Consider the following 23089-nt stretch of genomic DNA (forward strand, 5'->3'; position numbering starts at 1 on the left):
GCCAAACCTCAAACAGATCATTGTTCGTAGCAAACTGCCTGGCTCTCAGGACAACTCCATACAACCCTGTCACGGTGGACGCTGCAAGACATGTCAGATTGTGGACATAGATACCACTATTATGCGTGGGAACACCTCCCACCTTGTACATGGCAGGTACTCATGTGACTCAGCCAACGTTGTCTATCTTCTACGTTGCAGGAAGGATGCCCGGAGGCATGGTACATTGGGGAAACCGAGCAAAGGCTACGACAACGGATGAATGGGCACCGCACAACAATCAACAGACAGGAGGGTTCCCTCCCAGTTGGGGAACACTTCAGTGGTCCAGGACATTCAGCCTCGGACCTTCGGGTGACCATCCTCCAAGGTGGACTTCGGGACAGGCAGCAGAGGAAAGGCCGAGCAGAGGCTGATAGCTAAGTTCGGTACCCATAGGGAGGGCCTCAACCAGGACCTTGGGTTCATGTCACATTACAGGTGATCACCATTGCACTACACACACACACTCTCACATACACACGGACACAGGTACACACAGACGCGCACACAGACACCCACACACACCCTTATAGACGCACACACTCCCACACATGCACCCCCTCACAGACTTAAGACACTCTGCACTCACTACACACACACACACACTTTCTCACACTCACAACCCCCACCCCAGACAGACAGACAGACACACACACACACACACACACACACAGACAGACAAAGACCCACATGCACACTTATTTTGTGTGGTGAATTTTTTTGTGTACTTGCAGAGTTACATTGCACTTTGCTCAAAAACTACATACATTCATGTAGAACTCTGAGCTCAAAAACTGCATGAATTTATGTAAAACTCTGTTATCTCACTTTTTAGATTGGAATCAATCTAAACAGCAGGTCATAGACAGAGAACGCAGGGGGCTAACACCTTCAACATATTGTCTAGCTATCACTATTGTTAACAGCTAACCCGTGAATGCAACTTTTAAAAAAAGGGTTTTGTGATTTACACATGAAAGAAGTGAAACTATCACTGTATTCTAACAGATAAAAGGCTTAATAGACAATCAATTCTTCAATGTATAATTTCAGTTACACCATACTGCAAATTTTTGCTATAAATTCTGTGTTATGATCGAGCCCTCCACAATCACCTGATGAAGGAGCGCCGCTCCGAAAGCTAGTTTGCTTCCAATTAAATCTGTTGGACTATAACCTGGTGTTGTGTGATTTTTAACTTTGTACACCCCAGTCCAACACCGGTACCTCCGAATCATCCCTTTAAATATGTCCTTGTAATTACGTACCCAAATAGTTTGAATTACTGTTGAAAATTCTTCCACCACTCTTTCAGGTTTCCCATCCCAAATCACAACTTGCTCTTTAAAGATTTTTTTTCTCATTCATTTTTAAATCCAAATGTTATGGTTACCAAACCATCTCCCACTGGGACAAGTTTTTTTTATATATAGAAACTGTCAAAAATACTGAACTTGCCCTGATTTTTGTTTAGGGAGGGTGTAAGAATTCATTTGTGGAAGTGACTGGGAATTATAAATTTGGGGAGCTGGGAAACTGAAGTGGTCATGGATAATCCTGTAAATTCCAGTGGTCAAAGTGTTTAATTTCTGTGTCAATATCTGATTCCTGGTAGGAAATAGAACTCCTGATAGAGAAATTAACTATTTTTTTCCCCTGGTGAGAATTGAAACCCCACCTCATAAGTGTATTAACATGAAAAATTATGATCTCGACTAGTGAAAACAAAGTAGCTTGTTGACTGTAGCCAAACTGGCACAATCTCCATAGAAATAAGCAACTAGGTAAACACACAAGATAGTAACATTTTAATAGAATACAATCTCTTTCAATATAAGAGTGAATGAGAGGATTTGCCTATGAGGAGAGACCAGAGAAACTAGGGATTTCTTTTTCATTAGAATAGAAACAGTTAAGATTGGTGCTAATGGAAATGTTGAAAATTATGAAGGATTTAGATCTGTTAATTAGGACAGTTGTTCCCAAACTTTGCAGTATCAAGACATACTTCACACATCAATACAATAATTTCCATACCTCTCCCTCCCACACCTAATCTTCTCGTGACATATAATGTTAAAAGTGCAGCATATAGTTTTTTTATATAATCCTTTTAGAAAAGCTGTTGTTTACTTACAGGTATCCGTGAAGTGGTCATGCATATTTCTCACTGCAGAATCTGTCCATTGTGTTTCCTAATCCAACCTGTTCAGAAATGTTTTTCCATATATCTGGAGCAGGTGGGACTTGAACTTTGTTGTGGCACATTGGTTGAAAACCAGTGGATTAGGGTGATGTGCCTTCAATGGTGGCTTAGAGATCAGGAAACACACTTTTTTCAGCTGGATTGATTGCTCATAAATGTCATATTTACTTGCATGAACTATGGTTATGGCCTTACAAGAGGTTTACAACATAGTGCATACAAGCTAAAAAGGATCATATGTTTCAAATCCATTGGCAAAATTACACTATCTTTAATTGCAAGCACAGACATGTTTTCAAAATCTGCTCAACTTAACTATTTCTAATTATCCCCGAACAATGTATTGAGCAAAATGCAAAGTAGAGTAAATTGCAAGTTACCAGTTAGTGGGAAATATGAGCCTTCCAGTTTGTACAGAGTCTTTTGATCCAGGGAAGATTTGATTAGAGAGCCACCTGCAAATATTACTCTTGACACATGCCCCCTCCTGTTTTTTTATGCATGTCATTGTTGAAAATGCTAACTTGCAGGATATGTTGTCACAAGTGGCAAGTGTCCTGGCAGGTAGGTCAGATCAATAGCTAGGTAAAAACAATGACTGCAGATGCTGAAAATCAAATACTGGATTAGTGGTGCTGGAAGAGCACAGCAGTTCAGGCAGCATCCAACGAGCAGCGAAATCAACGTTTCGGGCAAAAGCCCTTCATCAGCTGTTTCAACTGTACCTCTTCCCTCAGTTCCTTCAGTTACTTTGCATTTTAGAAATAAGGTAAGCCATTATTGTGTATGCTCATACAGAATATTTGTTTGATCCTGAACATGTGCAAGCAGACTACATAACTGAGCAGATTTACCTTCTCCTGCACATACACAGTGCCAAATGTAATACATGCATGATTCCAAATCACCATGCATGAATGGTATCAGAGGTCTGCATATGCACGACTCTGAAGGCTTGTTCAGATTATATTAGATTACTTACAGTGTGGAAACAGGCCCTTCGGCCCAACAAGTCCACACCGCCCCGCCGAAGCGCAACCCACCCATACCCCTAACCTAACACTACGGGCAATTTAGCATGGCCAATTCACCTGACCTGCACATCTTTGGACTGTGGGAGGAAACCAGAGCACCCGGAGGAAACCCACGCAGACACGGGGAGAATGTGCAAACTCCACACAGTCAGTTGCCTGAGGCAGGAATTGAACCCAGGTCTCTGGCGCTGTGAGTTAGCAGTTGTTTAGTTTGCCTGGTGTCAGCAGATACTGCCTTCAATAATATGTACCAAGGCTCCAGAGGAGATTGGAAGCACAGGAGCAGCCTCAGTGCTCAAATAAAGTGGGTCTGCTTCCCAAAAACTTCAAGTTGCACTTCTCACTTTGTTGTGGCACACTGGTTGAAAACCACTGGATTAGGGTAATATGCTTTTGTTGATACTAGGAGTGGCATAACTTTAAGATCTTTGAAGGAATCAACTAATTTTGTTTTTAATATGCTATGTTGTTACTTATGTGAAACTAGAATTTAAAATGGAAATGGATAAATATTTGGAAAAGACTGGTTTGAGGAAGGGACATGAAATTGACTTAAATTATATGAAAGTTACAAACAGCCATGAAAACATTTCCTTATGAGCTGTAAAACAGGGTAGGCCTCAAATTTACAGATGGAGAACATCTAAGGCACTTAGTTAAGAGTAAATGAGTGAAAATGCTTCTGCCGTCCCAGTTCTCCTGTGTTTAGTTTCCAGGCTCCTGTTCTTCCCCATGCTCCTGTCCCCTCTGGGCTCTTGGCAAGAATATACAGATTCTGCAAGGTGTTCTTGTAGCACAGTTGTGTTCCTACCTCTGAGCTGGGAGGCCTGAGTTTAAGTTCATTGTAATAACATCTCTGAGCAGGTTAGTTGGAAACATAATAGAGAGACTGTGCAGTTAGGAACATACATGACCACCTTACCAATGCCTGTCAGTAAAAAACAGCTTTCCCAAAAGTATTATTTTAAGAAAATTATATGCTGTACTTTCAACATTGCATGTCATGTGTAGTTTGGGGTGTGTAGGAACAGGTGGTCAATAATTGTTAACGGAGGCCTTTAACAAAAAAATTCAGAACTACTGCTGTTAACCTCTGTACTTACACAAGATCGTATTGATGCTTGACCAGCTGCATGCCGTTAATGGTCCCAGAAGAATTGAAGCCAAAAGTAAGTGATCATCTTTCTGTACATTCTTGTAACCTTAAAGCCTCTTCTTAACTAGACATTCATTCCAGCTCCCCTTTTTTAATATAGGAAGTCAAATAGCCTCAACTATCAATGGCACTTGAGTCTTCATTCTCCAAATGCTTTCCGATACATCAGTATCCCATTGAATGTGGAACAAGTGATACATAGTATACTAAATGTGGCCTCGACAATGAGTTAAAGGCTAAAATAGCAGGTTTTGATTCCTCAGCAAATACTTGAGTGTCTCGCTGCTTGGTCAGCTTTGCCCACAGGACTCTTTAGCTATTTTTCATGGTTAGCTGTTAATACGTAATTTAATTGTCTGTTACATGGGCATTTTTTGTATCACCACTGATAATTTTTACAGAAGTAAAGTGAGCAGATCCATGCATCTTAAAAGCATTTACCTCATTACCTTGCCATGTAACTTTCTATTCTACATTGTTCAGGAAGCATCTTTTTCTGTAATGCATTGATTAGCTCTGTGTCCAATGTTGCAAAAAAATTGAGAGGATGAATCTGCCAGAAAGTTTGATGCTTTTGAAAGTCAGTATGGTCACATCTAAGTAAAATACTTGTCTTTTAGATGAGATGTTAAACCAAGGCTGTGGTCAGAATTTTCCTCGTTTTAGGCAGGCTAAGTGTTACTTTTGGGGGTTTCATGGCAGGTTCCCTGTTATGGCTCTCGGTGACTTTTCTTGAGTATTTTCCAATCTTACCCCATTAATTATGGATTTTACTGCCCCCATCTCGTGCAATCATGCAGCAATAGTGGCGAAGTGTTTTCCACTTCTAAGATCTTCTGGGGTTCATGCTGCTGGCACTATATTTACACCTCAGCTGTGTACCACTTAAAATGCTGCAAGCCAGGATCTGGCTTAACTATTATTGTGTTGAAAATGTCCCAGAAAGGGAGGCTGGAAACTTGTTTCACAGATAGGGCCTTGGGAGATGCCACTGGACTGGTGGAGAGGTTGACCATCTTCTTTCTGATAAACTGGCAAAGAAAGCCACTCCACCAGACACATCCAGCCCGGACTAAGTTAGCAGCCCAGGTCAGTGCAGTTTCTTAATCTGAATGAAAGACCAACTGTACAAGAACGTGGTCAGTGATCTTCTGGAGTCCAGAGGTAGATGCCTGAAGTCTTGTCTCTGTCTCCTCACACTCACTCTAACTCTGTCACTGCACAGCAACCTCATCAACAAATGGTTTACAGCTCTCAATACTACATGCAATGTCTCCAGTCGCTTATCCTCCTAAAGTAGTATTCATTCCTGCACTCTGTGCTTCCTGTTTACTTGCTGGGGACATCTCGCCACTTCTCCTAATTTTGCACCACCACTAACAGTTCTTCCTTCCACTTTCATCTCACTCAATCCCTCCTTTTGTCTCATTGAAGGAGAAAATGTCTCCAAACTGGCCAGAGAGGGTTATAAGAAGACTCTGGAGATGGCTGAAGAGTATCAAGACCAACCATCTAGGGCACAGAGATCCTCATGTCATGGCAACTATCAAAGCTGTCCCAGGGCTTATCAGCGTTAACATATTCTTATACGTCTACCTTGTTGCACAACTAATGGCTTCTTCTCTTATGCAGGCACCAACAGCATCCATTCAGCCTCAATCCCAAAGAGGCCAGCCTATCAACTCATCCTCTACCTTTGAGGAAGCAGCCGGAGATAAGGATGCACTGAAAGTCTTAATTCTGCATCTTCTACCATCTCAGACAATTCCCCCAATATGAACTCAATAGATTAGTTCGAGAGCACAACCTGGTGAGCACATCACTGGTATGCCTCTCACATGATTGTCAGTGACCTGGGAGCTTTTCCCCCTTATTCTGAGGGCTACTGGAGACCAAGCTTAGGCCCAGACAGAAGAAGATGCCCAGTGTCAGCAATTAATAATTTTATCCAAATTATTTGGAGATACCAGTGTTGGACTGGGGTGTACAAAGTTAAAAATCAGGGTTACGTTGTACTTTGCTCAAAAACTGCATGAATTCATGTAAAACTCCGTTATCTCACTTTTTAGATTAGAATCAATGTAAACATCATGGCATAGACAGAGAACACAGGGGGCCAACACCTTCAACATATTGTCTGGCTATCATCATTGTTAACAGCTAACCAGAGAATGCAACTTTTTAAAAAAAGGTTTTATGATTTACACATGAAAGAAGTGAAACTATCATGGTATTCTAACAGATGAAAGGCTTAACAGACAATCAATTTTTCAATGTATAATTTCAGTGACATCACACTGTAAATTTTTGCTATAAATTCTGTGTGTTAGGATTGAGCCCTCCATTACCACCTGATGAAGGAGCGACGCTCCGAAAGCTAGTGTGCTTCCAATTAAACCTGTTGCACTATAACCTGGTGTTGTGTGATTTTTAACTTTATCCAAATGCACAGACACAGGAACAGCAGGCAGATTTGTCAGATACATGAGAAATTAGATAAAAGATTAAGAGGCCCACAAATATTAACAGTACGATGCTGGCCTTGGCACAAATACATCTGTATGTCTTAGTGGACAGATTCATGGCTATCATGTAAAGCCAGGTCCAACAGAACACTGACTGCCAGAAATGCACAACCACCTGCACCCTTCCCTTAGTCATTTGTGCTCAGCATCAACAGAAAGGCAACAGGGGATTGAAAGACCTAGACCTCACTTTAAATGTCCTTTCAAGGGTGCAAGATGGTGACTGTAGAATCCACATGAAGGAACTGCACCCATCCAGGCAAGTGGGGAATATTTTTTCACAATCTTGACCTGTGCCTCATTTAATTATGGACAGGCTTTGGGAGGTCAGGAGATGAGTCACCTGCTGCAGGATTCCTACCCTCTGATCTGCTTTTGTAGCCATTGTATATATTTGGTAAATCCAGTTGAGTTTCAGGTTAACTGTAACCCCCAGGATGTTGATAGTGAGATTTCAGTGACGGTCACGTCATTGACTGTCAAGGGGTGATGGATAAATTGACCATTTTCAATAACAGACATTGTCTGGAATTTTTGTGCTGCAAATGTTATTTGCCTCTTGTTAGCCCAAGCCTAGGTATTGACCAGATATTGTTGCATTTGGAAATGGGCTGCTTCAGTATCTGAGGAGTCAAGAATGGTGCTGACCATTGTGCATTCATCAGCAAACATGCCCATTTCTCACCTTATGATGGGGTTAAGGTAATTAATGAAGCTACTGAAGATGATTTGACCTCTGAAACCACCCTAAGGGTCTCCTGCAGAGATGTCCTGGAACTGAAATGACTGACTTCCAACAATTACAGCTATCTTCCAACATGCCAGGTATGACTCAAATCAGAGATCACACGACACCAGGTTACAGTCTTATCAGATTTATTTGAAATTACGAGCTTTTGGAGCACTGCTCCTTCATCAGATGAAGTGGGACTTCTGACTTTGTCTACCGGAGTCCAACATTGGCACCGCCATATCATGTCTCTAATCAGTGGAGAGTTTGCCCCAACACCCATTAATTCCAGTTTTGCTAGGGCTCCTTGATATCACATTCAATCAAATGTGGCCTTCATCAGTGCTGCTACTCTCACCTCACGTCTGAAGTTCAGCACTTTTGTCCATGTTTGAACCAAGGCTGTAATGAGGTGAGGAGCTGAGTGGTCCTGGTGGGACCCAAACTATGCGTACTTAGGCAGATTATTGCCTAGCAGGTGCTGCTTTGTAGCACTGTTGATGACACCTTCCTTTGTTTTATTGATAATCAAGAGTACACAGATGGGTGGTAATTGGCTGGGTTGGATTTGTCCTGCTTTTTGTGTACAGGACATACCTGGGTAATCTTCCACACTGTTGGGTAGAAATTAGTGTTGTAACTGTACTTGAACAGAGTGGTGGGGGGAGTGGCAAGTTCTGGAGCACTAGTTTTAGTACTATTGCCAGAATGTTGTCAGGGCCCATAGACTTTCCAATATCCAGTGCCTCCAACCATTTCTTAATATTATGAGGTGTGAATCAATTTGGTTGAAGACTGGTATCTGTTATAGCTGGAGTCCACTGGAGGAGGCTCACTTCTGGCTGAAGATTGCTGTGGTTGCTTCAGCCTTATGTTTTGCACTGATGTATTGAGCTCTTCCATCATTGAGGATGGGGGTGTGTGGGTATGAGTTGTCCAGTTGTCTATTACCATTCACGACTGGATGTGGAAGGAATGCAGAGCTTGGATCTGATCCATTGGTTATGATATGACTTAGCTCGATCTATTTGGTAGCTTCACAAGGTTCACAGGTATGCCTGGTGCTGCTTCTGCCATGCTCTTCTGCACTCTACTGTGCCAAGGTTGATCCCTTGGCTTGATTGCAGTGGTTGAGTCCGGGATATGTTGGTCCATGAGGTTGTAGATTGTGTTGAAGTACAGTTCCGCTGCTGTTGATAGCCACAACTCCTCATGGATGCCCAGTCTTGATTTGCTAGGACTGTTTGAAGTCTTTCCCATTTAGCATGGTAACAGTGCCACACAACATGATGGAGGATATTCTCAATGTGAAGGCAGGACTTTGTCTCTACAAGGACTCTTCTGTGGACTCTTACTGACATTGTCTTGGATCGATGCATTTGCAGCTGGCAGAGTGGTGAGGATGTAGTCAAGTATATTTTTCCCTCTTGTTGCTTCCCTCACCACCTGATGCGTACACAGTATAGCACTATGGTGAACATTCAAATCCCCCAACCAGACTATGCTTTGCATTCTTGTGACCCTCGGTGCTTCCTCCAACCGTTGTTCAACATGGAGTACTGATTCATTAGCCAAGGGGAGGATGGTAAATGGTAATCAGCAGGAGGTTTCCTTTTTTATGTTTAAACAGGAGCCATGAAACATCAATTAGTCAATGTTGAGGACTTCCAGGGCAACTTCTTTCTGACTGAATACCACTGGGCCATTACCTGTGCTCAGTCTGTCATGTTAGTGGTACATTGGTATCTGAGACATTACTGTAAGATATGATTTCGTAAGTATGACTGTGTCAGGCTGATATGTGATAGAACTTTCCTAATTTCAGCATGAGGCCCCACATTTAGCCAGGAGGACTTTGCAGTGTCAACAGGGCTGTTTTGCCATTGTTGCTTTTGGTACCGAGATCAATGCTAGGTAGTCTGTTCAGTTTCATTTCTTTGTTGAGACGTGTTTGATACAATTCAATGGCTTACTAGCTCATTTTGGAGAGCAGTTGAGAGTCAATATTGCTGTTGCTCTGGAGCTACATGTAGGCCAAACCAGGTAAGGATAGTAATTTCCTTCCCTGAAGGACACTAATGAGCCACATGGATTCATCTACGATTGGCGATGGTTTCATGGTCTTCAGGAGATTCTTAATTCCAGATAATCTTTATTGAATTCAAATTCCATGATCTGCTCTGGCTGGAATTGAAATCTGATCCACAGAACATGAACTGGTTTTCTGGATTAATAGTGTGGTGATACAACCACTCAGCTATTGTTCTCTTATCCACCACCCCCACTTCCCCTTCATTGTTCTGCTTTCAGAGATCATTTGAGAAGCTTCCCAAGGTCCCTGTATTCCTCCATACTTGCTATATCCTGCCATTTGTTGAGTAGGGTTAAATTCCATCTGCCTTTGAACTGCCCGTCTGATCAACCTGTCCATTTCCTCCTGTAACTGAAGAACTTCTTCCTCACTATTAAGGACTTGGTCAAGTTTTGCATCATCTGCAAACTTGCTCAACATCTCCCCCACCCCCAATGTTGTGTGTGTGTGTGTGTGTGCGTGCGTGTGTGTGTGTATGCATGCATCACGAACAGTAAGGGAACCAGTACTGATTCTGTGTACTCCTCTGGTCACACAAACAGCCTTCTCTCTCCACCCTCTATTTCCTACCACAAAGCCAATTTTGGATTAATCTTGCCAAGTTTCCATAGATCTCATGTGCATTTACCTTCTTTATCATGCTTTGCTGAAATCCATCGCTTGATCACCGTCTTGAAAAGCTTAATCAATTTTGATAGGCATGACCCTCTGTCAAAACCAGTTGACTATACTTTGCCTCTCCAAATGGAGATTATTTCTCTTCTTTAGAATCTTCTCTAATAGTTTTGTAACCATTGATGTGAGACTCACTGGCCTATAATTCCCTGGATTATCCCTGTACTCTTCCGATTTCTTTTTTGAGCACCACCCACTGTTCTGCTGTAGAGTTTCCCACAAGTAACTGTTTCCAGTCTGTTGGAACCCAAACGAAGTGTCACTCCGTCAGGGCCCCTCAGCCCCTAACCTCATTATGGGTTTGGTTCAAAAATGAACAAAAAAGCTTAATTCCAGAGGTGAAGTGAAAATGAACTGGCCTTCGACATCAAGACCATATTTGACTGAGCATGGCTCATAGTTGATCTAATTGTGGTCTCACCTGCACTTTCTTGCATCTCCCTCCAATAAAGGGAGTAGGTATAAACATTGTATAAATTACTTACTCTTGTGTACATTGTATTTTTGTACATTTAAGATTGTGCATTAGCTTTGTGTTACACTTTTGTCACCTGTTTGTTTCATTCATCTTAGCAATTTCATGAATTGTTATGAATGTTTTTTTCAAATTAACCAATGCTAGTTTGTTTTATAAAGGAGTATAATTTCAGAAATTCAAAACCACACATCAAATACCAGGTGTTAATTCTCCGCAGCATACTTGACATGCAACTTATTGAAAATTTACTGAAACAAAAATTAGAAGTAGCGTTTTAATGCTATTTAGATTTTGGAGCTGCAACTCTGAACTTGTGGAATAGCTCAAAGCTAGGATTAGTGCAGTGTGATAACATAACTGCGAACTCACAGCGCCAAGGCCCCAAGTTTGATTCCAGCCTTGGGTGACACTGTGGAGTTTGCACTTTCTCCCAGTGTCTGTGTTCCACCAGGTGCTCTGATTTCCTCCCACAGTCCAATGATGTGCAGGTTAAATGGATTATGCTGTAGTGTCCAGGATTGTGCAGTCTAGGTGGATTAGCCATGGTAAATGCAGAGTTACGGGGATGGGATTGGTCTGGGTGAGATGCTTTTCAGAGGATCGATGCAGAGTCGATAGGCTGAATGTCCTCTTTCAAAACAGTAGAGATTCAGTGACTCCAATCAAGGAAATTGGTGTGTGGCTAGCCCAGGATTTCTGTCTTCTTGTAATGTCTGTCCCAGTGAACGGTAGCAGAAGGCAGTTTGCTACTAGAAATAGGGCACAGGTACTTTGCTCAGGATGTAGGTCATTGCTGGAAAAATGGAAGCTTGCATCAGCTATGAATATTTGTTGATGAAATATTAAGATAAAGAGCAGAATATGAAAGTGTCTTACTTTATGGGTTTGGCTGCTGTACTTCCTTGACTCCTGATGTTGATTACCTGCACAAACTGCACAATGCAGTCTTCATGGAAATACCAGAAGCATTGCGCGGAGACAGGAACTGTCGCCATGGTCAGCTTGACCAAATTACTCCAGCAAATTATTACTCCAGCAAAAGCAATTCCAGCCAGTAATGAACAGTTCAAATCATGGCAAAGGACAAGCAAGATATAACTTGATAGAGAGCAGGGGCCAGGGTTGGACGGGTAGAAAATATGTGCGTTATCAGTGTGAGTTGGAAGGAGGTCTGAAAAAAACGGGCAAATTCTGGCATGGCTCATGAAGCTCAGGTCTGAGGGGTGAGCAAAGACTTACATATTGCATTTAATGATGAGTCAATCTTTCTGAAGTTAGTGTACTGCTCCCAACTGTTGGATATCAACTATGAAGCTGCACTGGGAGGTGGGATTTGATAAATTCATATCAGAATTCCAAGCTTGGATGTAAGAAAGTCTGCAAAGTTTCGTATTGAATAGTGAAAGGAATTTAAGTAAACACATACAAGGAGAATATTTACCTGTGTTGTGTAAGATGTAACCAACTATAACATCTGTTCGTAGTCCACAACGTCTCTTGGACAACACTATACTAAGTTTCTACATTTCCTTAGCAGAAATAACAAACTTTAAAAGGACAGCTTTGCCCGACCTCCTTGATTTCACTTTTTTTGAGAGTTTATAAAGTGATGATTAGTAAGGATTTTAGTCATTGCAATTTTAGTCACGTTATCATTCTTGTCTTAAGTAGGAAGTGTACAGATATTGTTTGTTTGCAAACTTTGCAGGGCAACCATACTGCAAGTTATGAATGTTGTGCAAATTGTTTCAATTGATCTGTGAAAATCTGTTAACAACCCTGCCAAGTGCTGTTGTGCAAACAAAGTCTCTGCACAGTTCCTCAAAATTGAACACTGTAATTCACTAGTTAAAGGCAAATGATTGTAAGCCTTGAACCTGAATGAAAGTGGCTTATTCTTTCAGAGTATTGCTGCTGATAACTTTAAGTAGGGAAGATGAGCTTTCACATTCCCAGCTGTTCATGCAGGTTCTTAAATCTCACTGCAATATGTGGTGTCTTGTACATTTGTGTCCATCTGTGTCTCATCAAGATTAACATATAAGGGACAGATGTGCAATGACTTTATTTTATAATTCTGAAATGAACTTGTGGAGCATTTGATTGTTTTATATAAATTGCTTAAAGAACCTGGTTCTTGTTGTTTTTCTTTTCATTGCCCGCTAGCTTTATGCTTTATTGTTTTCTTTGTTTGACTTGTGCTTTTGCTTTCTTTTTCCCCAAACAGGCAGAAATATTTAGTTCAGCCTTTGAAGCCCAGAGAGATTTCCTGGCGATGGCCTGTAAACGGCAGCATCCTTTGGAGGTGAGTAACTGTATGTGTAAAATGAAAGTTCAAAGTCTTTTACAGGATATTCTTTCAAGCTCAATTAACTATCTCTGCACATATCTACAATTAAACTTGTTGAATGTTTCACTTTAACAATAAGAATTCTGTGCAATAATAGACTTTTGAAAAGTCCAGCCGTTGGGGCAACGAAGTAGGAAAAGTGGTTGCTCTAGACATTCCAAAAGGGAGACACCTGAAGCTTTCTAATTGGTTGCCATCTCCTCCTAGATATTCAGAAAAAGAACTTACATCTGTTTCAACCTTTAATAACCTGCAGACCTGGCAAAGTGCTTTGTATCCAATTAAGTAATTTCAAGTCAGTAATGTAATGTCGGAAATTTTGCAGCCAGTTTTTGTTCAGCAGCATCCCAGATACAGTAATGAGGTAGTAACCAGGCAATGTTTTCTTATATAAGAACCAGTGTTCTTATATAAATATTTGGGTTTAAATTAGATTCCCTACACTGTGGAAACAGGCCCTTCTGCCCAACAAGTCCATACCGACCCTCCGAAGAGTAACCCTCTGACTAATGCACCTAACACTATGGGCAATTTAGCATGGCCAATTCACCTGACCTGCACATCTTTGGACTGTGGGAGGGAACCAGAGTACTGGTGGGAAACCCACGCAGAAACAGGGAGAATGTGCAAACTCCACACAGACAGTTGCCCAAGGCCAGAATTGAACCTGGGTCCCTGGTTCTATGAGGTAGTAGTGCTAACCACTGATCCACCGTGCCACTCCAAATGAGATGCTGGTGTTGGACTGGGATGTATAAAGTTAAAAATCACACAACACCAGGTTATAGTCCAATAGGTTTAAAGCCGCTCCTTCATCTATATAAATATTGACTAGGCAAAGAATCCCCAACGTCCCTAAAAAAAAGTTATTTTAAATAGTGCCTTGCATTCCAGGTATGCAGACTAAAACTCATGCACAGCAGTGACAATGTAGTAAAGCCTGCTGCTGTTTTAACATCTATATTGCAATGGTTGGAGGATTATTGGGGCAGCTTAGACTGGAATTGACTCTATGGGATTTAACTTTTTCTCAGAGGGCAATTCCCCTGTGTTTACAACCCTCTGAAAGAGTCCATTTAAGGCAAAGGATTCAGAGTGTCAACTCACTTAAGCTTAATAGTTACTTATGAGTTACAGTAGCTACTGGTACCCTCTTCCCAGTTATATCCTCAATACCCGATTGCCAGAATCAGCACCAGCCTTACACCCTGACCCTACATCTCACATAACCACCCCCAGCCTGACCTGGTCCTGCTTGAACCGAGACCCGTTCCAACATCATAGTCCTGTTGAAGCTAAATTTACTGCTGTTGCTGTAAAAGTGCCTTTGCGTCCTTTAACTCCTGAAACAAAGGGGTCATAGAGATGTACAGCATGTAAGCAGACTCTTCAGTCCAAGTCGTCCATGCCGACCAGATATTTCCAACCTAATCTAGTCCTATTTGCCAGAACGTGGCCCATATCCCTCTAAACCCTTTCTATTCAAATACCCATCCAGATGCCTTTTAAATGTTGCAATTATACCAGCCTACAATACTTCCTCTGGCAGCTCATTCTGTATACGCACTACCCACTGCATGAAAAAGTTGCTCCTTGCTCCCTTTTATATCTTTCTCCTCACACCCTAAACCTGGGTCCTCTAGTTCTGGACTCCCCCTCCCCAGGAAAAAAGACTCATGCTCCTCATGATTTTAAAAACCTCTAAGGTCACCCCTCATCCTTCGACGCTCCAGGGAAAACAGCCCCAGCCTATTCAGCATCTCCCAATAGCTCAAATCCTCCAATCCTGGCAACATCCTTGTAAGTCTATTCTGAGCCCTTTCAAGTTTCACAACATCCTTCCAATCAGAATTGCACGCAATATCCCAAAAGTGGCCTAACCAATGTCCTGTACAGCCGCAACATGACCTCCCAACTCCTATACTCAATGCTATGACCAATAAAGGAAAGCATACCATACACCACCTTCACTATCCTATCTATCTGTGACTCCACTTTCAAGGAGCTCTGAACCTGCACTTCAAGGTCTCTTTGTTCAGCAACACTCCCTAGGACCATTAAGTGTATAAGTCCTGCTAAGATTTGTTTTCCCAAAATGCAGCACCTCACATTTATCTGAATTAAACGCCATCTGCCACTTCTCAGCCCACTGGCCCATCTAGTCCAGATCCTGTTGTAATCTGAGGTAACCCTCTTCACTGTCCACTACACCTCCAATTTTGGTGTCATCTGCAAACTTACTAACTGTACCTCTTATGCTTGCATCCAAATCATTTATGTAAATGACAAAAAGTAGAGGACCTAGCACCGATCCTTGTGGCACTCCACTGGTCACAGGCCTCATTCTGAAAAACAACCCTCCGCCACCACCCTCTGTCTTCTACCTTTGAGCCAATTATGTATCCAAATGGCTAGTTCTCCCTGTATTCCATGAGATCTAACCTTGCTAACCAGTCTCCCGTGAGAACCTTGTTGTGAACGCCTTACTGAAGTCCATATAGATCACATCCACCTCTCTACCTTCATCAATCCTCTTTGTTACTTTTTCAAAAAGCTCAATCAAGTTCGTGAGACATGATTTCCCACGCACAAAGCCATATTGACTATCCCTAAGCAGTCCTTGCCTTTCCAAATTGTGTAAATCCTGTCTATCAGGATTCTCTCCAAAAACTTGCCCACCACTGACGTCAGGCTCACTGGTCTATATTTCCTGGCTTATCCTTATCACCTTTCTTAAATAAAGATACCATGTTAACCACCTCCAATTTTCTGGCACCTCTCACTTGTGAGTATCGATGATACAAATATCGCAGCAAGAGGCCCAAGAATCATTTCCCTAGTTTTCCACAGAGTTCTAGGCTACACGTGATCAATCCTGGGGATTTATCCACCTTTGTGTTTCAAGACATCCAGCACTTCCTCCTCTGTAATATGGGCATTTTTCAAAATGTCACCATCTATTTCCCCATGTTGTATATCTTCTATGTCCTTCTCCACAGTAAACACGGATGCAAAATACTTGTTTAGTGTCTCCCCCATCTCCTGCAGCTCTACACAAAGGCCACCTTGCTGATCTTTGAGGGACCATATTCGCTCCCTAGTTACCCTTTTCACCCTTTATATTCTCTTTAATCCTATTTGCCAAAGCTATCTCAAGTCTCCTTTTTCCCCTCCTCTTTTCCCTTTTCAGTATACTCCTACTGCCGTTATACTCTTCTCATGATTCTCTTGATCTTTCCTGTCTATACCTAATATATGCTTCCTTCTTTTTCTTAACCAAACCCCAATTTCTCTAATAATCCAGCATTTCCTACACTTACCAGCCTTTCCTTTCACCTTAGCAAGAATATACTGTCTTTGGACTCTTGTTATCTCATTTCTGAAGGCTTCCCATTTTCCTGTCATCCCTTACCTGCAAACATCTGCCCTCAAACAGCTTTTGAATGTTCTTGCCTAATACCATCAAAATTAGCCTTCCTTCAATTTAGAACTTCAACTGTTAGATCTGGTCTATCCTTTTCCATCACTATTCTAAAACTAATGGAATTATGGTCGCTGGCCCCCAAGTGCTCCCCCACTGACACTTCAGTCACCTACCCTGCCTTATTTCCCAAGAGTAGGTCAGGTTTTGCACCTTCTCCAATAGGTACATTCACATACTGAATCAGAAAAATTGTCTTGTACAGTCTTAACAAATTCCTCTCCATCTAAACCCTTAACACTATGGCAGTCCCAAGTCTATGTTTGGAAAGCTAAAATCCTCTACTATAATCACCCTATCATTCTTGCAGATAACTGAAGTCTCCTTACAAATCTGTTTCTCAATTTCCTGCTGAGTATTAGGGGGTCTATAATACAATCTCAATAAGGTGACCATCCCTTTCTTATTTCTCAGTTCAACCCAAATAACTTCCCTGGATGTATTTCTGGGAATATCCTCCCTAAGTACAGCTGTAATGCTATCTCCCTTCTCAAAAATGCCACTCCCCCTCTAATCTTGCCTCCCTTTCTATCCTTTCTATAGCATTTGTATCCTGGAACATTAAGCTGCCAGTCCTGTCCCTCCCTGAGGACTTGTAACACTTAGAAAAATGGTGGTAACCCTGTGCTGAGTGGATTTCTCCCTGGTTGTCTCCAATAGAAGCATTTCATAGACAGGCCAAACTTAGAATCTTGACCAGAAAAATTGCTGAGGGGTAAATGGATAATTTTAAACAAGGTTACTTTAGTTGAAACTATTCCGATGCTAATCATAATATGAGCCAATATGTCCTACAGCTATCTTTAAAAAAAACTTCATTAGCTGCAATAAACATAAACAATTCCCTCCCTAATAGCATTGTGGGTCAACTACTACATGTGGACTGCGGCAGTTCAAAAAGGCAGCTCACCATAAGGTGGTCATGATTTGGCGATGCCGGTGTTGGACTGGGGTGTACAAAGTTAAAAATCACACAACACCAGGTTATAGTCCAACAGGTTTAATTGGAAGCACACTAGCTTTCGGAGCGACGCTCCTTCATCAGGTGATAGTGGAGGGCTCGATCGTAACACAGAACTTATAGCAAAAATTTGCAGTGTGATGTAACTGAAATTATACATTGAAAAATTGATTGTCTGTTAAGCCTTTCATCTGTTAGAATACAGTGAAACTATCACTGTATTCTAACAGATGAAAGGCTTAACAGACAATCAATTTTTCAATGTATAATTTCAGTTACATCCCACTGCAAATTTTTGCTATAAATTCTGTGTTACGCTCGAGCCCTCCACTATCACCTGATGAAGGAGCGTCGCTCCGAAAGCTAGTGTGCTTCCAAATAAACCTGTTGGGCTATAACCTGGTGTTGTGTGATTTTTAACTTTGGCCACCACAAGGTGAGGTCACTTGGCACAGGAAATAAATGCTGGCCCAGCCAGAGATGCCCACATTCCACAAATGAACAAAAAAACGTCTATCTGAGAGGAAAGATAGCACTTCAATTTAACATCTCATCCAAAAGGAAACATTCTGCTAATACTTCACTGGATTGTCAATCTCTACTCTAGGTTATGTCCTCAAGTCTCTGGAGTGGGACGTGAACTTGCAGTCTTCTGACACAGAGTCACAACTGGCACTTAAGTTATGTGAAGTACTAAATTGTAACTCTTATAGGCTATGTGATATTTAAAGTGTTACTGAAATACTTATATTTCTCTCCTTTTTTAAATTTGGTGAACTTGCAGCTCCTAAACAGCAAAGTCACTGCTGGCTTTGACCTTCTGAATTCTATCCGCTTGCACCTGCTAAAGCATATGATGAGCAGCAGCAAATGACTTTGAGATCAGATAGCACTGAATAGATCTGTCTTGGGCAGCTGAGGTTGCATACAGGGTGGTGCCATTTCAGTTGTGGTTTTGGTTGAGAGTTCATGTGTCAGGACATAATGCTAAAGATACTTCGAGAAACGTTATGTAATATTTTGTTGATCAGTGAGATAAAGGGAAATTATGTTTACTGTTTGTGCTGTCCAAGATACTTGAATCTTGCATTCTTGGATGAGAGATAAAAAAACTATGGAGTAGCATTGATATAGTACTGAGTGTAAAACTCACTTCTCTTACATTATAAAAATGCTTCCTTCGCTGTATTACACTTCAAGACACTCTGAGGAAAGGAAGTACATGAATGCATGTTTTCAATTTATCCTAATTGTATTGTGCAACTATGGTGCAGTCACCGTGTAACTCATATACGTTTACTTTGTGCACTGACAGATTGTTTTCAGTAATTTAATATCACTATATATGATCCTGCTTGGCTAATCCAAACTGCTACATCACCCAAAATAAGTGGCTAGTGCTTTTGTTTAGATTTGGGGACAAAATCAAAAAAGGATAAATGGGGATGGACAAGTTGAAGGGGGTGGTGATAAAATGAATGTTGGTTTGTGTATTTTTTCTCTTTTACCAGATGTGTCCACTTTATTTATCACATCCTATAACATATATAATAGCTGCTTTTGTGCCTATGCTTTATTTTTCCTGAGGAAGCATCCTTCCTTTCCGCCTAAGCACGTCTCATGGAACGCTTTGCATTTGAGCAAGTGTCCTACATTCTGTTGTACAAGCCTTGAGTTGTTTATGCAGTGTGGCACCATGATTATTTCAACGGTTAAACCCTTGACAAATATTGGTGAATGATGTTTCAAATAATTGTGGGCTGGTTTGATGTTATTTCAGTGGTGGCAAATGCACTTTTAGCATTATTGCATTATTGCAAGTCGAGTCAGAACTATAGCGAGGATGTTAATAACTGCATATGTGCAGTATGGATCTAAAATTCTGTTTCTAGCTTCTACAAGAATTGAACGACTCAAAAAAAAAACAATTTTACATATTGCGTTTCATTTTTGGTCTGTTTATAGAGTGAAATCAAGAGCGCCAGAAGGCCAAAACGTTTGGACTGCAAGACTTTTCATCATTTATATAAATGGTTTGGATGTGAGCATAAGAGGTATAGTTAGTAAGTTTGCAGATGACACCAAAATTGGAGGTGCAGTGCGCAGTGAAGAAGGTTACCTCAGATTACAACAGGATCTTAATCAGATGGGCCAGTAAGCTGAGAAGTGGCAGATGGAGTTTAATTCAGATAAATGTGAGGTGCTGCATTTTGGGAAAGCAAATCTCAGCAGGACTTGTACACTTAATGATAACGTCCAAGGGAGTGTTGCTGAACAAAGAGACCTTGGAGTGCAGGTCCATAGCTCATTGAAAGTAGAGTCGCAGGTGGATAGGATTGTGAAGGAGGTGTTTGGTAAACTTTCCTTTATTGGTCAGAGTATTGAGTACAGGAGTTATGAGGTCATGTTGCGGCTGTACAGGACATTGGTTAGGCCACTGTTGGAATATTGCGTGCAATTCAGGTCTCCTTCCTATCAGAAAGATGTTGTGAAACTTGAAAGGGTTCAGAAAAGATTTACAAGGATGTTGCCATGGTTGGAGGATCTGAGCTACAGGGAGAGGCTGAACAGGCTGGGGCTGTTTTCCCTGGAGTGTCAGAGGCTGAGGGGTGACCTTATAGAGGTTTACAAAATTATGAGGGGCATGGATAGGATAAATAGACAAAGTCTTTTCTTTGGGGTGGGAGGGTTCCAGAACAAGAGGGCATAAGTTTAGGGTGAGAGGGGAAAGATATAAAAGAGACCTAAGGGACAACGTTTTCACGCAGAGGGTGGTGCGTGTATGGAATGAGCTGCCAGAGGAAGTGGTGGAGGCTGGTACAATTTGCAACATTTAAAAGGCATTTGGATGGATATATGAATAGGAAGGGTTTGGAGGGATATGGGCCGTGTGCTGGCAGGTGGGACTAGATTGGGTTGGGATATCTGGTCGGCATGGACGGGTTGGACCGAAGGGTCTGTTTTTGTGCTGTACATCTCTATGACTCTTTGACTTAGCGGGAATTTTGAATACGTATCTTTGATAACCAGTTAAAAAGTATAGAGCAAATTCCTAACAAACCATAATAAAGTGGAGATTGTTTGCTTTCTCACTATTATTACTGTGACAAGTGATAATCACTTTAATCAAAATGATAATCATTGTGCAGTGACATGTCTGTTGGAACTGCAGGAGCTAGCTGGTTGATTAAAGAGATCGAAACGGCTTTAATGGAAAGAGACAGCCCCTTAATAAATAAGCAGCCGGACAATGTACTAGAAAATGATGTGCTTCACATTTAAAAACATGCTACTTTTGCCACTCTTGGAAAATCTTGTGCAATAAGTTTCGTCCCTCATTTTAAGAGTGGTGATCCCTTTCGAATTGCATAAACATCCTCTGTTCAAATAGTGGTCAAACAAATATATATAAACATTTTAAGCTTCTGAGTGTTGATACTAACTAGCTAAGTTTCTAGTAAAGGAAAACATAGAATGATAGCAAAGCATGAAAGGATGCCATTCAGACAATCTTGTCAGACTTTTTAATAGACTGAATTTAAACTTGTACCATTTCCCACTGTTTTCCCGTAATTCTACATATGACTAAAAGTTATGTATTTATCCAGTTCCCTTCTGAGAGGTGCAATTGAACCTATTTCTGTCACTCTTTTGGGAAGTGCTTTCCAGCACACATCCTGCCCTGTTTAAAAATCAAATTACACATATCACCTCCTGTCTCTTTTGCCAAGTCAGTTAAATTTGTGTCATGTGCTAATGAAAAAAACTTCTTGTTTAGACTATAAAAACATTTATAATTTTGAAAGTTTTCTTTTAATCCATACTGTTATCTCTCCATATAATCCATGTCCCTGGTACTATTCTGGTAAATCTCTCCTGCTGTTCTGGGATTCAGACATCCTTTCTAAAGTTTTCTGCTCATTATTGAACCTAATATTTCAACTGAGGTCTAATTAATGTATCATGAAGCTTTAGCATTAATTCCTTGCCTCTGTGCCATTATTGATAAAGAAAAAGGTCCCTAATGCTCTTGAACATTGAGTCACAGAGGTCTATGGCACAGCAAAATGCCTTTCAGCTGATGGAAAACAAGTATCTAATTAATCTCTCCCATTTTCCAGCAATTGGCCCATAACCTTGTATGCATTAACATTGCAATTGTACATCTAATGCTACTTAAATTTTATGACTGTTTCTGCCTCTTTTCACCCTTACAAGCAGTGAGCTCTAGATTCCTCTGAGTGAAAACTTCTTTCCTCCCATCCCCTCTAAACCTCCTGACCTTCATTTAAAACTGTGCATTCTGATCATTGATCCCTTTACCAAGGGGAATATTCTTTCTTGTCTATCTATCCAGGAGAAAGTGAGGACTGCACCTGCTGGATATCAAGAGTCTGAGTGTGGTGCTGGAAAAGCACAGCCAGTCAGGCAGCATCCAAGGAGCAGGTGAACCAACGCTTCTGGCATAAGCCCTTCATCAGGAATCCACCTCATAGTTTATACATCTCAATCATATCAGTCTCCTTAACCTCAATCTATCCAATCTCTTTTCATAACTTAAACACAGAAAACTTCCTGGTAAATCTCCCTACATTATTTCCAGTCCAATGACATCCTTCCTAAAGGATTTGAGAACTGCACACAATACTGTAGCAGTGTCCAAAGCAATGCTTTATACAGTTCCAGTAGAACCTCTCTGTTGTTAACCTCTATGCCTTGGCTAATCAAGGCAAGTATCCTATGCCTTCTTAATCGATTTATCCATCTGTCTTATTACCTTAATGGATTGGTGGACATGCATGCCAAGGACCCTTGATCCTCAGTGAGTCCCTGAAGACCAACCATTCATCTTTTGCCTTGTTTGCCCTGCCCCAGTTAACTCATATTTAATCCAGATTGAATTCAATTTGCCACTGATCGGTCCATTTGACCAGCTGGTCTATATGCTCCTGTAATCTGAGGTGTGCCCTCACTATTTCCCATCCCACTAATTCTCTTAGCATCCATGAACTTACTGATCAATCCTCTTATGTTAAAGTCTAAATATTTTATATATATATACCAAAAACAACAAGAGCCCTGCAGAATCACACTGGACACAGGCTTCCAATCATAATAATACCTTTCAACCAACACCCGCTGCTTCCTGCCACTTAGCCAATTTTGGATCCAATTAGCCAAATCTTCTTGGATCCCATGGGTTCCTAACTTTGCTGTCAGTCTCCCATGTGGGGCTATATCAAAAGCTTTGCTGTAGACTATGACAAATGCATTCCCCTCTTCTACACTCCTGATCACCTCTTCAAAAAATGTAATCAAGTTGGTCAGACATGACCTTCACATAATAAAACTATGCTGA

General features: G+C 41.2%; 1 protein-coding gene across 6 annotated transcripts in view; it reads left to right on the top strand.

Annotated features, from left to right (window-relative positions):
• cap2 (cyclase associated actin cytoskeleton regulatory protein 2) overlaps window positions 1-23089 on the top strand; it is a 242572-nt gene that overhangs the window by 101932 nt on the left and 117551 nt on the right. For all 6 annotated transcript variants that reach the window (XM_072560875.1, XM_072560876.1, XM_072560878.1 and 3 more), the window contains exon 4: window positions 13166-13243. In XM_072560875.1, the coding sequence (XP_072416976.1) occupies window positions 13166-13243 (78 nt within the window). The remainder of the gene's footprint in view (window positions 1-13165; window positions 13244-23089) is intronic.

The sequence above is a fragment of the Chiloscyllium punctatum genome, chromosome 41 (genome assembly GCF_047496795.1).
Source record: "Chiloscyllium punctatum isolate Juve2018m chromosome 41, sChiPun1.3, whole genome shotgun sequence".
Classification (NCBI taxonomy): Eukaryota; Metazoa; Chordata; class Chondrichthyes; order Orectolobiformes; family Hemiscylliidae; genus Chiloscyllium; species Chiloscyllium punctatum.